This window comes from Puma concolor, chromosome E1 (assembly GCF_028749965.1).
Source record: "Puma concolor isolate L17-30 chromosome E1, mPumCon1.1.hap2, whole genome shotgun sequence".
NCBI lineage: Eukaryota > Metazoa > Chordata > Mammalia > Carnivora > Felidae > Puma > Puma concolor.
The window spans coordinates 47,532,072-47,547,119 of record NC_141680.1 but is presented as its reverse complement, the minus strand read 5'-3'; the positions used below and the strand labels follow the sequence as shown (position 1 = coordinate 47,547,119).

Sequence of the window (15,048 nt, the reverse complement as noted above, 5' to 3'; positions counted from 1 at the left end):
CCATGTTCCTTAGTGAGAGCTATGGGGGATCCACAGTGGTTTCAAGGGCTTTTCGGGTCCTCAGTAGCACCTCCAGGTCCAGTGGCTAGGGAACAGGACAGGTGGCAGCGGTGGCTGGAGTTAGTGGTTTGCACATACTCAGCTGTGGGGCCTCACTGCAGGTGAGCCAGGGCTGGCTGCAGACATACTCACAGTAATGTGGGTAGCTGGCTTCTGTGAACACAAAAACCTTGAGCAAAAATCTTAGTGGCAAAATCTGTAGGAAGTCTGTAGTGGCTGTGTTGACATTTGCTTTCTTCAGTAGTGAAAGCTATTGGGGTCCTCTGTGGAGCAGTGTGCTGGGGTCTGTAATGAGGTCCTCAGTGATGAAAGCTGGGGTAACTTTCGTATTTGCAAGGGCTATTGAAGTCATCAGCAGCAAAAATTGCTGGGGCCATTTGCAGATGAGGTCACTGGGAACTGTGGTTGCTCCCACTATAAACTGATAATGGTTTCCCTTTCCCTTCTTCCTTGTTCTTAGACATCTTTAGATGTCTTACCTTTGTTGGTCACCAGGTGGAGTGAAACGTAAGCAGGTCCTTTGTGCAGTGCCCCAAAGGCTTGGAAAGTTGGTCACTTACTCCATTCTCCTTTTCTTAGGAGGGGAACTCTTTTGGGCTGGGGAGTTTCCTCTCGGCACTGAGCAATGTTGACCTAAGGGTGATGCAGGCAAAATGAAGCTGTTCTTTTTACTATTTTTGTGTGGTTATTCATGGGTTTTCTTGATCCACTGTATTGCTTCAGGTTTTTAAGTGGACTCCTGAGCTCTCCCAGAGCTATTTTTGTTTGTGGATAGCTGTCTAATTGTTGATCTTTGTTGGGGGAAGGAGGCTAGGGTCTCCTACTCTGCCACCTTGGTGACATCTCTCCCCCAAGTAGTTTTTAAGAAATGATATTAACTTATAAAATTTTTTAAATGTTTATTTATTTTTGAGAGGGAGAGAAAGACAGACAGACAGACATGAGCTGGGGAGAGGCAGAGTGAGAGGGAGACACAGAATCTGAAGCAGGCTCCAGGCTCTGAGCTGTCAGCACAGAGCCCGACATGGGGCTTGGACTCATGAACCATGAGATCATGACCTGAGCTGAAGTCAGATGCTTAACTGACTGAGCCACCCAGGCGCCCCTAGAAATGATATTAACTTAAAAACAATGTTTACTTATTTATTTTTCAAGAGAGACACACAGAGAGAGAGAGAGAGAGAGAGAGAGAGAGAGAGAGCAACCCAGGGAGGGGCAGAGAGAAAGGGACAGAGAAATCCCAAGCAGGTTCTCCACTGTCAGTGCACAGCCTGAGGCGTGGCTCAACTCATGAACTGTGGGATCATGACCTGAACTGAAACCAATGGACACTTAACTGACTGAGCCACCCAGGTGCCTCCAAAATGGTATTTATGTAGGAATTTTCTTCTGAACCTTTGCTCAGAAAATGTCTTATTTTGTGACATATCCGATAAAGGGTTACTATCCAAAATCTATAAAGAACTTATCAAACTCACCCCCCCCCCAAATAAATAAACCAGTGAAGAAATGGGCAAAAGACATGATTAGACACTTTTCCAAAGAAGACATCCAGATGGCTAACAAACACATAAAAAGACACTCAACATCACTCATCATCAGGGAAATACAAATCAAAACCACAATGAGGTATAACCTCACACCTGTCAGAATGGCTAACATTAACAACTCAGGCAACAACAGATGCAGAGAAAGAGGAACACTTTTGCACTGCTGGTGGGAATGCAAACTGGTGCAGCCACTGGGGAATACAGTATGGAGGCACCTCAAAAAATTTAAAATAGAACTACCCTATGAATGGATAAAGAAAATGTGGTATATATACACAATGGAATATTATTAGGCCATCAAAAAGAATGAAATCTTGCCATTTGCAACAATGTGGATGGAACTAGAGTGTATTATTCTAAGCTAAATTAAGTCAAAGACATAGGATTTCACTCATATGTGGAATTAAAGAAACAAAACACATGAACATAGTGGAAAGGAAAGAAAAATAAGATAAAAGCAGAAAGGTAGGCAAACCGTAAGAGACTCTTAAATACAGAGAACAAACTGAGGGTTGCTGGATGGATATTGGTGGGAAAATGTGCTAAATGGGTGATGGGCATTAAGGAAGGCACTTGGGATGAGCACTGGGTGTTATATGTAAGTGATGGATCACTAAATTCTACTCCTGAAAGCATTATTACACTATATGTTAACTAATTTGGATTTAAATAAAAAATAATTAATTAAAAAAAGAAAATGTCATATTTTGAAATATGTGAGGATATGAATTTTATTCTCATACTTGATTGATAGGTTAGCTGGATATAGAATTCTATGTTGGAAACAAATTTTCTAATAATTTTCAAGGTATTACACAATTGTCTTTCATCTTCAAGAGTTGTGGAGAAGTCCAATACCATTCACATACCCCCAACTTTCTATGTGACCTGCTTCTTTCTCTTTGGAAACTTTTATAATTTCTTTATTTCTGGTGTTCTGATTATTTTACAACCTACTCTGATATGAATCTTTTTCTTTCTTTTCTTTTTTTTTTAGTTTAATTATTTTTGAAAGAGAGAGAGAGTAAGCAAGCAAGCATGAGTGGGTGAAGAACAGAGAATCCCAAGCAGGCTCCACAATGACAGTGCAGATGTGGCGCTTGATCTCATGAACCATGAGATCATGACCTGAGCCAAATTCAAGAGTTAGTTGCTTGACTGACTGAGACATGTAGGAGCCTCGGGTGTGGATCTTTTCCTATTCTTTGGAGTGGTAGGTACTTGGTGAGCCTTTTCAGCCTGGAGTCACATTCTTTCAGATTTGAAGACATTTTTTTAGTAGGATTTATTTTACAGTTTGTTCCTCTATTTTCTTTGTTTCCTCTTTTTGGGACTCCTTCTATTATTCAGTTGTCAGAGTTGTCAGACTGATTTTCTTATTTTTTTTTCTATTTTCCATCTTTTTTTGTATTTTTGTTCCAATTTCCAAATTCATCTTCCAGCCCAGTGAATTTCTAAATTTTTAGCGCTTTTTTTCCCAAAGAGCTTTTTTCTTTAAAAAAAAAAAAGTTTGTTTATTTTGAGAGAGAGAGTTTGAGAGAGAGAGAGAGAATATATGCAAGCTAGGGAGGGGTAGAGAGACAGGGAGAGAGAGAATCCCAAGCAGGCTCCACATTCAGCATGGAGCCTGACATGAGGTTCTATTTCACCAACTGAGAGATCATGACCTGAACTGAAATCAAGAGTCAGCTGCTTAACTGAGTGTGCCACCAAGGTGCACCTCCAAAAGAGCTTTAAAAAAGTTTTTAGAGTGCTCCTTTTTTTTCAATTAAAAAAATTTTTTTAATGTTTTTATTTATTTTTGAGAGAGAGAGAGAGAAAGAGACCAAGCCCAAGTGGGGAAGGGACAGAGAGAGGGTGTGACACAGAATCCAAAGCAGGCTCCAGGCTATGAGCTGTCAACACAGAGCCTGATGCAGGGCTTGAAATTGTGAACCATGAGATCATGATCTGAGCTGAAGTCAGATGCCTAACCCACTGAGCCCCCCAGGAGCCCCGTTACAATTTTTTTTTTATGTTTACTTATTATTGAGAAACAGAGACAGCATGTGAGCTGTGAGATCATGACCTGAGCCAAAGTTGGACGCTTAACTGACTGAGCCACCCTGGTGCCCCATAGCGTGCTCCTATTCATAGTGTGTCCTAGCTTGTTGCACAGCCTCCTTTTCTTGTTTCGTAACTAGGGCTTTTCTCATCTTTCTGAAGATATTAGTTAAAATTGTTTTGAATTATTTTTCTGCTTTCTCCCTTGAGTATAGTAGTCTCCCCTTATCTTCAGTTTCACTTTCCCTGGTTTCAGTTACTTGTGTCAACTGTGGTCTGGAAGCAGATGACCTTCCTTCTGATGTATTATCCAAAGGTCAATAGTAGCCTAATGCTAATCACAATGCCTCCATAATTCATTTCACTTCATCTAATCATGTACGCATTTTATCATCTCACATCATCACAAGAAGAAGAGTGAACACAGTACAATAAGATATTGAGAGAGACACAGACAGAGCACATTCATGTAATGTTTATTATGGTGTATTTTTATAATTGTTCTATTTGATTTTTAGTTATTAGTGTTAATCTCTTACTATGCCTAATTTATAAATTAAACTTTATCATAGGTATGTTTGCATAGGAAAAAAACATATATAGTCTGGTACTATCCATGGTTTCAGACATCCCCTGGGGGCTTTGGAACATATCCCCATGCATAAAGGGGGATTACTGTACTTCCTCCAAGTTCCTTCCTTTCTGCTAGCTCTTATTTCTGTCCTTCATGTAACAAACCTTTCTTACAAGTCATATGATTCTTGGTTGTTTCTGTTTAAGGGTGAGGTGTTTTTGTTTTAGTAGTACACATGTTATTATCTATCTTTTCATTGCAAGCTGAAGATCTAAGTATATGAATAAAGGATATTAGAATTCACTGCCAGCATCTAGGCAGGCCAATGGGAGAAGATGATGGGGGAATCTCACCATGCTACACGTTGACTTTCATGTAATTTCCTTGTTTCAGTAGAAAATTCACTCCCAACCTTGGCTGGGTCTGATGTCTGAGAATCTCCCCAGTTTAACCTCTCCAGAGAGTAAATCTCTATGCTGCATGGATAAGAAATACTTGCTTAGCTGTGGAGTGAGGAAGGGGATCTGTCGATTGCATTGATCTTTTTAAAGACTTTCAGCCATATCTCATACTCCTGACTTTAGAGGTAACTGGTGCCTCTATTTCCTGAGCTGTTTACAGTTTTGTGACATGAAGTAGCCCTATTTTTTTAATATTTTATTTTTAAGTAGTATCTATACCCCACATGGGGCTTGAACTCACATTCCTGAGATTAAGAGTTGCGTGGTCTATTGACTGAGCCAACCAGGTGCCCCTGAAGTGGACGCCTTCTTGTTTGCTTCTCCTTTCAGGCTCAGTTTTCACCTTTTATGGTCTTTCATGCAATTTTTTTTTCAAAATTTAACTGACATCTCTTATCTGCTATAATATTCTCTTCTCTTAGTCTTTGTGGAAATATTTAATTTGTTTTAAAATTAAAAGAAAATTTTTATTTCTTTTACATCTTTTTGGTATTTTAGAAAGTGGTAAAGATAAATGCAAATATTAAAAAAAGATTGCCATGTTTAGCCAGAAGGTCAAAATATGTATCTCTGTCTTATCTAGTCAACTAGATTATGAACATTTTAAGTGCAAAGACTCTGTGTTATTTTGAGCAGTGAGCTTCTGGCACATACCTTCATAGCTCCTGAATCCAGAAAAATGCTTTAAATATAGAAATCATTTAATAAACATAACTGGAGTTCTGAAATAGAAAATCTAATAATTAATATCTTTAGCTTTTAAACATTAATTTTTTCATATTTTCACAGCCACTATTTGGTTATCTTCACCACCATCATCATAGATACGCATTGTTATTATCCTGTTCCACAGATAGATTATATAAGAATTATTGATTAGTTTGAGTCAAACTCATAAAGTACTTGTCCACATAATGTGAATGTGTACTCAGCATGAAACTGTGCATGGTTCCGAAACTTGCCATGGTTAGGTATCCCTCTTTGACTTTTTCCATGCTTTTACTTTTGGTTCTTCATACCCCCTACCATCAAACCTTTCAGGCCTATTTAAAGTAATAACCACTCTGTGAGGTCTTAGACACTCCAGGAATAGTTGGTCAATATCTCCTTTGCAGTTTCATAGCAGAATAGATATTTATTAATATTATAGCACGCATCACAGTGTATAGCATTTCTTTCTGTTTTGTATGTGCTGTCCATCTCTAACTGATGGGCTTTTTAGGACCTGGGCTATGCCTCATTCATCTTTGTAACCCTTTGTAGTATTATGTCTCATACCTTATGGCAACCAATAAACTTTTAGGGGGTGGATGAATACCTCATTGGTAAATTAAACACTCACCATCAAGTGGCAAAGTTTTCATCAACACAGAGTTCTCCCTCAGTCTGAGTCTTAACCCAATGTTTTTCAGAATATTTTCCAGGTCTTCATAGTGAATTTCTTCCCCTTAAAAAAGAAAATAATGGTAGAGGGTCAAATTTCAAGCTTTAAATCATCATCATATCAACTATTTTTGTGTAGCATCACCCTCAAATATAGGGTAAAAAGTAATGGAAACATTAAGTGTTGTCTAATTACATAAAATTAGAAGGGAGATTCAGAAATAGAACTTCTTTTTGTAAAATGTTAGGAACAAGGAATTAATACAACATGCAGAAAGTTGGTATTTTAACAGCCCACTAAATTTACTGGTGTAAATAATTTTGTCAGCATGCACCATTTGCTATATTGTTTTATTTTTGCCTGAATTATGAGCTTGTTCATCTGGTCATATTACTGGTATGTGCAATCTGCCTTCGAATTTTGTCACTAGCACAGTAGAAAATAAAATTATACTATTGACACTCCAAAGAACATAGGGGTTGTTACTTCAAAGTTATACTGTGGCCTTTTGCATAAGATGTAGATAGCAACTGATTATACTAATAACATTTGGTTTCTAAAGTTTTTCTTTAATTATGTATACATTACCAATTAAAAGAGATAAAATGACAGAATTATTATGTCATGGATAGGATAACAGAAAATACTTTAAAATGGATAAAGATTTGTTATATATGCACAATGGAATATTACTCAGCCATCAAAAAGAATGATATTGTGCCATTTGCAATGACATGGATGGAGCTAGAATGTATCATGCTAAGCGAAATAAGTTAGTCAGAGAAAGACAAATGACATATAATTTCACTCATATATGGAATTTAAGAAACAAGACAGATGAACATATGGGAAGGGAGGAAAAGAAGAGAAGACAGCAAACTACAAGAAACTTAAAAAAAAGAGAACAAACTGAGGGTTGATGGAGGGAGGTGGATGGGAGATGGGCTAGATGGGTGATGGGTATTAAGGAGGGCACTTGTAATGAGCACTGGGTGTTGTATGAAAATGATGAATCACTGAATTCTACCCTTGAAACCAATATTGCACTGTATGTTGACCAAAATTTAAATAAAAAAATAATTGGGATGAGGTGGCCAAGTGGTTAAGGCAATGGACTTCTGAATAAAAAAGAATTATTTTAATATAGGAAAAAAATAACTTCTTTTGTTAAATATTAAGAAATTTTTTTTGAAGTGGGCTCCACCTCCAGTGTGAGGCTTGAACTCACAACCCTGAGATCAAGAGTTAGATCCTCTACAGACTAAGCCAGCCAGGTGCCCCAAGAGATTATTTTTATTATGCTTTATCATTATTTCTTCTCACTCACCTAGAAGTTCATGTACTTCATCCAGAAGTTTATCCAGTTTAACCCTCCTCTCATCTACAAGACAAGACAAAAATTAGGTATAGTTCCACTATGGACTGAAGTGTGTCCCCTCAAATTCCTAGTTTGAAGCCCTAACCTCTGATTTGACTGATTGGAGATAAGGTATTTAGGAGGTAATTAAGGTTATGAGGTCATAAGGGTGAGGCCCAACTCTGATAGGACTGTGGCCTTATAGGAAGAGGAAGATAACTGTTTCTCTTTCCGTCTCTCCATTTCTCCCCCTGTATCTCTTCCTGTCTCTCTCCCTCTTTCCTATCTCCCTGCCATGTGAAGACACAGTGAGAAGACAGCCTCTGCAAGCATGGAAGACAATCCCCATCAGAAACTGAATCAGCTAGTACCTTGATCTTGGATTTCCCTGCATCCAGAACTGTGAGAGAATACATTTCTGCTGTGTAAGTCACACAGACTATGGTATTCTGTTATGGGAGCCTGAGCAGACTAATTCAGGTTCCCATTACATAAAATTCTTAAACTGCAGAGTAAAGTATAGGGATTTAGCAGTGGCCTAAAATTTTTTTTCTAATTAGATATTTTATTTTCATACTGTAAAGCAAAAGGTTGAAAAAAGAAAAAAATCTAAATAAGATAGAGACATCTATTCTACTCCTTTTTCTTTTTGTGTTCCTCACTCATCAGAATGGAAGAAGAGAAATTCCTTCCATTTTTTGTTTTTTTGTATCTGCTTTATTGAGGTATAATTAACAAATAAAATTGTAATATATTTAAGGTGTACATCCTGGTGATTTGATATATGTATACATGAGAGGAATCCCCCATCTAAACTAACACATCTATCACCGATTATATTTGTCTTCTTGTGTGTGTGAGGATATTTAAATTCTATTCTCTTAGCAAATTTCAATTATATAATACAGTGCTATCAACCTTATTTTTCATTAGGTCCTCTGTCCTTACTCATCTTAGAGCTGGGAGTTGGTGCCCTATTGCCGTTTTGTTAATAATCATTTTCTGGCTGTTTCATAATTCCTTTGATACTTTCTTCTCTTGATTTCTTCCTTTATACTTTGATTATTTTCAGGAGTATTATGCTTAGATTCCTTTCTCTTTCTCTTTTGTGTACTGACTGTAGGTTTTTGCTTTGTGGTTACCAGGAGGCTTACATAAAACATATTCATAATAGTCTATTTTAAGCTTATAAGAACTTAACTAAGAATGCATACCAAAGGTATAAATTTCTATTCTCCTCTCCTTTTATGTTTTTGTTATCACAACTTACATCCTTTACCTTGTGTATCCATTAACAAATTGTTAACTAAAAATGTAGTTATAATTATTTTTAATACTTTTGTCTTTTAATGTTCATACTAGATTAGTAAGTGATATACCCCCTACTATTACATTAGAATATTCTGAAATTAACTGTACATTTACCTTTAGCAGTGAGATTTACATTTTCATATGTTTTCCTGTTACTAGTTAAGCACCCTCTTGTGTCAGTTTGAAGAAGTTTCTTTAACATTTCTTGCAAGGCTGCTCTAGTGATGGACTCCTTCAGCTTCCGCTTGTCTGGAGAACTATTTCTCTTTCAGTTCTGAAAGACAACTTTGCCAAGTAGAGCATCCTTGGTTGGCAAGTTTTTTTCTTCTCTCACTTTGAATATATAATGTCACTCCTCTCTGGCCTACCAAGTTTCTCCTGAAAAATCTGCTGATAGTCTTATGGGGTTTTCCTTGTATATAACAAGTTGTTTTCTTCTTTCCATATTTAAGATTTACCCCTTGATTTTAACAATTGTAATGCATCTTAGTGTGGCTAGCTTTGATTTATCTTATTTGGGGCTACCTGAGTTTCCTGAATCCTCATGTCTGCTTCTTTTCTCAGGTTGGGGAAGTTTCCAGGCATTATTTCCTTGAATAGGCTTTCTGTCCTGTTCTCTCTCTCTTCTCCTTCTGGGAGTCCTATAATGTGAACATTGGTCCACTTCCTGGTGTTCCATAAATCCCTTAAGCTATTTTCACTCTTTTTCATTCTTTTACTTTTAGCTCTTCTATTTGGGTAAATTCCACTGCCCTGTATTTTGAGTTTGCTGGTTGTTTCTTCCACTTGATTGAGTCTACTGTTGAACCCCTCTACTGAATTTTTCAGCTGAGTTATTTTATTCTTCAGCTTTCTGATTTCTCTTTGGTACTTTCTTATGTTTTCTGTCTCTTTGTTGAAATTCTCACTTTGTTCGTGCATTGTTCTCTTGACCTCAATAAGCATCTTTATGATCATTATTTTGAACTCCTTATCAGGTAAATCACTTAACTCCATTTCATTGAGGTCTGTTTCTGGACTTTTATCTTGTCCTTTTGTTTGGAACATATTCCTTTGCTTCTTCAATTTCCTTGACTCTGCTGGTTTCTGTACATTACATAAAAGAGCCACCTCTTTTAGTCTTTTTAATTTTTTTTTAATTTTAAGTTTTTAATTATAGTTAGTTAACAGTGTTGTATTAGTTTCAGGTGTACAATATAGTGATTCAGCATTTCTATATATCACCCTGTGCTCATCACAAGTATACACCTTGATCTTCCCTTACTTCCCTCCCCTCTGGTAACCATCAGTTTGTTCTCTATAATTAAGAGTCTATTTCTTGCTTTGCTTCTCTCTTATTTTTTCTCTTTGCTTGTTTGTTTGGTTTCTCAAATTCCATATGAGTGAAATTGTATGCTATTTGTTTTGCTCTGACCTATTTCTCTTAGCATTATACTCTCTAGCTCCATCCATGTTTCAAATGGCAAGATTTCATTCTTCTTTTTATGGCTGAATAATATTCCATTGTATATATATATATAGCACATTTTCTTTATCCATTTATCAATCATCATCTCGATAGAGTGGTCTTTTGTAGGAGGTAAACCTTATTTGTTCAGCTTAATGAGAACTCCTGGTTGTTTCTCAAACCCATGTGTTTATCTAAGCTGTCTTTGTTTTCAGGGGCTACCAGGAGTTGAGGGTGTGCCAAGACTTGTCAGTGCCCCAAAATGTAAGATCTCAGGCAGCACCTTGATGCAGGCTGATTTTTTCATTTTTTAACTCACCAAAAAGTATTTGCTGGATGCCTACATATATGCCAGGCTCTATTTTCAGTGCTAGAAATACAAAGCAAACAACATGAAGTCTCTGCTTCTGTTGCAGCAATTACCAACGTCAGAGCAACCACTGGGTTATGAACAATTTCAGAATGACCAATAGAGCATTGAATTAAAACAGAAATTTATTTAAAGTGCTCTATCTCTTTGTTCCTTAGATTTATTTGGGTATCTTTGTTTCTTTGGTTATACTTTTAAAAGTCAGTTCTTGATAACCTGTTTTACAGAGCAGAGGCAATAATATTTATTTTGAGGTTTTTAGCTAGACTGCCCTCCAGATAATTTAAGGTGGGGCCATATTCCAATTCCAACAGGAGTTTTATAATCTTGTCTGGCTCATGTGTTACACATGTGAAAAAGAAATAGTTTCAGACAAGAAATAGGAGACTACTTTTTTGACAAGCATTTTGACAACGCTTGATTTCAAGCATGATCAGATCATATTAGATAAACTCGTAAACCAACACTTCTAGGATGCTTATCAAACTATTAATTAATCCACAGAATCATTTCAAGATACTAAAGATGTTAAGATGCTCAAGAAACTAAGACTTAAATAGAGTGCTTTGATCAAATGCTATTGCTGAAAACTATGCCAAAAAGTGCTAATCTTAGATAAATATACTAATTACATTTTTCTCTATATCATAAGGTTAGCTATTTCAACAAATTAACTATAGTGGGGGGGCGCCTGGATGGCTCAGTCGGTTGGGTGGCCGACTTCGGCTCAGGTCATGATCTCACGGTCCGTGGGTTCTAGCCCCGCGTCGGACTCTGTGCTGACAGCTCAGAGCCTGGAGCCTGTTTCAGATTCTGTGTCTCTCTCTCTCTGACCCTCCCCCGTTCATGCTCTGTCTCTCTCTCTGTCTCAAAAATAAATAAATGTTAAAAAAAAAAATTAAAAAAAAAATTAACTATAGTGGGGGTTGCTTATTTAAAATTAAGATTCATAGGGGCTCCTGGGTGGCTCAGTTGGTTAAGCTTCCGACTTCAGCTCAGGTCATGATCTCACAGTTCCTGGGTTTGAGCCCCACATCGGGCTCTGTGCTGGCAGCTCGGAGCCTGGAGCCTGCTTCGGGTTCTGTGTCTCCTCTCTCTACCCGTCCCCTGCTCGCGCCCTGCCCTGCCTCTCTCTCTCTCTCCAAAATAAATAAATAAGCATTTAAAAAATAAAATTAAGATTCATAGCCTCCACCTAAAACATATTTGATCATAGTCTTGAGGGGGCAGGTAATTTCTGTGTAATTTAAAGTTTGATACCTGTGAATTAATTTTAATGTGATTGTTAGATATATGCTGTATATATTTTACAATAGCACAAATAACATTTAACAGTTTCCAGCACCCTTCCCCATTTCTTTTTGTTGCTTTCTGAATTCCTTTATAATTTTCTCTCCCTACCCCTCAAAAATACTTTTTTGTTTGCTTTATTTTTTTTCACTTGTATTTTTTAACATGTTTATGTATTCATTTGGTTGGGGGAGGGGCAGGGAGACAAGAAGAGAGAGAATCCCAAGCAGGCCCTGCAATGTCAGCATAGAGCCTAACATGGGGCTCGATCTCACAAACTTCAAGATCATGACCTGAGCCAAAATCAGTTAAGCCAGATGCTTAACTGACTGAGCCACCCAGGTGCCCCTGTTTAGCTTAATTTTTTAACTTGTTTACTTGATCCCAACACTGATTTTCATCTCATTTTGGTATTCTCTGGCATAGGAACTCTTCAAGCAGCAATATAAGCAATTATTGATATTTTATTTAAGATTAATATTGAGACAATATATCTCCATTCTTTAGGGTTGGGTATCTATAAACTTCTGGCTTTTTCCATGAAATTAGTAAGTATGTTTAAGATCTTCCTACAGAGCTCGGTGTGGGAAGATGGCGGCGTAGGAGGACGCTGAGCTCACCGCATCCTGCGGATCACTTAGATTCCACCCACACCTGCCTAAATAACCCAGAAAATCGCCAGAAGACTAGCAGAACAGATTCTCCAGAGCCAAGCGTAGATGAGAGGTCCACGGAAGAGGGTAGGAAGGGCGGAGAGGTGGTGTGTGCTACACGGACTGGCGGGAGGGAGCTCGGGCAGAGGGGTGGTCCGCCGGCCAAGCAGAGCCCCCAAGTCTGGCTTGCAAAAGCGGAGTGGCTGGACGGAGTGTGTTCTGACAGCAAGCGGGACTTAACATCTGGAAGGTTATAAGTTAACAGCTCTGCTCAGAGAGCGGGAGGGCTGGAGGACAACGGGAGGGAGAGTTGCTGAGCCCCAGACGACAGAGCTCAGCTTGGCGGGGAACAAAGGCGCTCGCCAGTGCCATCTCCCTTGCCCACCCCCCAGCCAAAATCCCAAAGGGAACCAGTTCCTGCCAGGGAACTTGCTTGCACCACGCAAACACCCAACGCTGAGCTTCTGTGGATCCGTCCCTCCAGCGGGTCTGACTCCCTCCCGCTGCCACAGGGCCCCTCCCAAAGCAGATCTCCCAAGGAAAAGCAAGCTGAGCCTGCCCCTCCTGCCCCTGAGCACCTTGCCAATCCACGCCAGCTAATACGCCAGATCCCCAGCACCACAAGCTTGGCAGTGTGCAAGTAGCCCAGACAGGCCACACCACCCCACAGTGGATCCTGCGCCTAGGAGAGGGGAAGAGAAGGCACACACCAGTCTGACTGTGGCCCCAGCGGTGGGCTGAGGGCAGACATCAGGTCTGACTGCGGCCCCGCCAACCAACGCAAGTTATTCAAGACAGCACAGGGGAAGTGCCCCACAGTCCCACACCACTCCAAGGACTATCCAAAATGAAGAAATGGAAGAATTCCCCTCAAAAGAATCTCAAGGAAATAACAATAGCTGACGAACTGATCAAAAAGGATTTAAACAATGTAACAGAAAGTGAATATAGGATAATAGTCATAAAATTAATCGCTGGGCTTGAAAACAGTATAGCTGACAGCAGAGAATCTCTTGCTACGGAGATCAAGGGATTAAGGAACAGCCAGGAGGAGCTAAAAAATGCTATAAACGAGCTGCAAAATAAAATGGAGACAACCACAGCGTGAAGAGGCAGAGGAGAGAATAGGTGAACTAGAAGATAAAATAATGGAAAAAGAAGAAGCTGAGAAAAAGAGAGATTAAAAAATCCAGGAGTATGAGGGGAAATTAGAGAACTAAGTGATGCACTAAAGAGAAATAATCTACGCATAATTGGTATTCCAGAGGAGGAAGAGAGAGGGAAAGGTGCTGAAGGGGTACTTGAAGAAATCATAGCTGAGAACTTCCCTGATCTGGGGAAGGAAAAAGGCATAGAAATCCAAGAGGCACAGGGAACTCCCTTCAGATGTAACTTGAATCAATCTTCTGCATGACATATCATAGTGAAACTGGCAAAATACAAGGATAAAGAGAAAATTCTGAAAGCAGCTAGGGATAAACGTGCTCTAACATATAAAGGGAGACCTATAAGACTCGTGACCGATCTCTCTACTGAAACTTGGCAGGCCAGAAAGGAATGGCAGGAGATCTTCAATGTGATGAACAGAAAAAATATGCAGCCAAGAATCCTTTATCCAGCAAGTCTGTCATTTAGAATAGAAGGAGAGATAAAGGTCTTCCCAAGCAAACAAAAACTGAAGGAATTCGTCACCACTAAACCAGCCCTACAAGAGATCCTAAGGGGGATCCTGTGAGACAAATACCAGAGACATCGCTACCAGCATAAAACCTATGGACATCACAATGACTCTAAACCCGTATCTTTCTATAATAATACTGAATGTAAATGGACTAAATGTGCCAACCAAAAGACATAGGGTATCAGAATGGATAAAAAAGCAAGACCCATCTATTTGCTGTCTACAAGAGACTCATTTTAGACCTGAGGACACCTTCAGATTGAGAGTGAGGGGATGGAGAACTATTTATCATGCTACTGGAAGTCAAAAGAAAGCTGGAGTAGCCATACTTATATCAGACAAACTAGACTTTAAATTAAAGCCTGTAACAAGAGATGAAGAAGGGCATGATATAATAATTACAGGGTCTATCCATCAAGAAGAACTAACAATTATAAGTGTCTATGTGCCGAATACGGGAGCCCCCAAATATATAAAAAAATCACTCACAAACATAAGCAACCTTATTGATAAGAATGTGGTAATTGCAGCAGACTTTAACACCCCACTCACAGCAATGTATAGATGATCTAGACATACGGTCAATAAAGAAACAAGGGTCCCGAATGACACATTGGATCAGATGGACTTGACAGATATATTTAGAACTCTGCATCCCAAAGCAACAGAATATACTTTCTTCTCGAGTGCACATGGAACATTCTCCAAGATAGATCACACACTGGGTCACAAAACAGCCCTTCATAAGTTTACAAGAATTGAAATCATACCATGCATACTTTCAGACCACAATGCTATGAAGCTTGAAATCAACCCCAGGAAAAAGTCTGGAAAACCTCCAAAAGCATGGAGGTTAAAGAACACACT

At 38.8% G+C, this 15,048-nt stretch overlaps 1 protein-coding gene across 6 annotated transcripts in view; it reads right to left on the bottom strand.

The window, feature by feature from the left end:
• Positions 1–15,048, bottom strand: part of EFCAB3 (EF-hand calcium binding domain 3) — a 235,506-nt gene that overhangs the window by 106,887 nt on the left and 113,571 nt on the right. For 5 of the 6 annotated variants that reach the window (XM_086687643.1, XM_086687646.1, XM_086687641.1 and 2 more), the window contains 2 exons: positions 7,400–7,453; positions 6,031–6,135 (listed from right to left, as the gene is read on the bottom strand). In XM_086687643.1, the coding sequence (XP_086543769.1) occupies positions 6,031–6,135; positions 7,400–7,453 (159 nt within the window). The remainder of the gene's footprint in view (positions 1–6,030; positions 6,136–7,399; positions 7,454–15,048) is intronic. The other variant, XM_086687642.1, reaches the window with a different exon arrangement.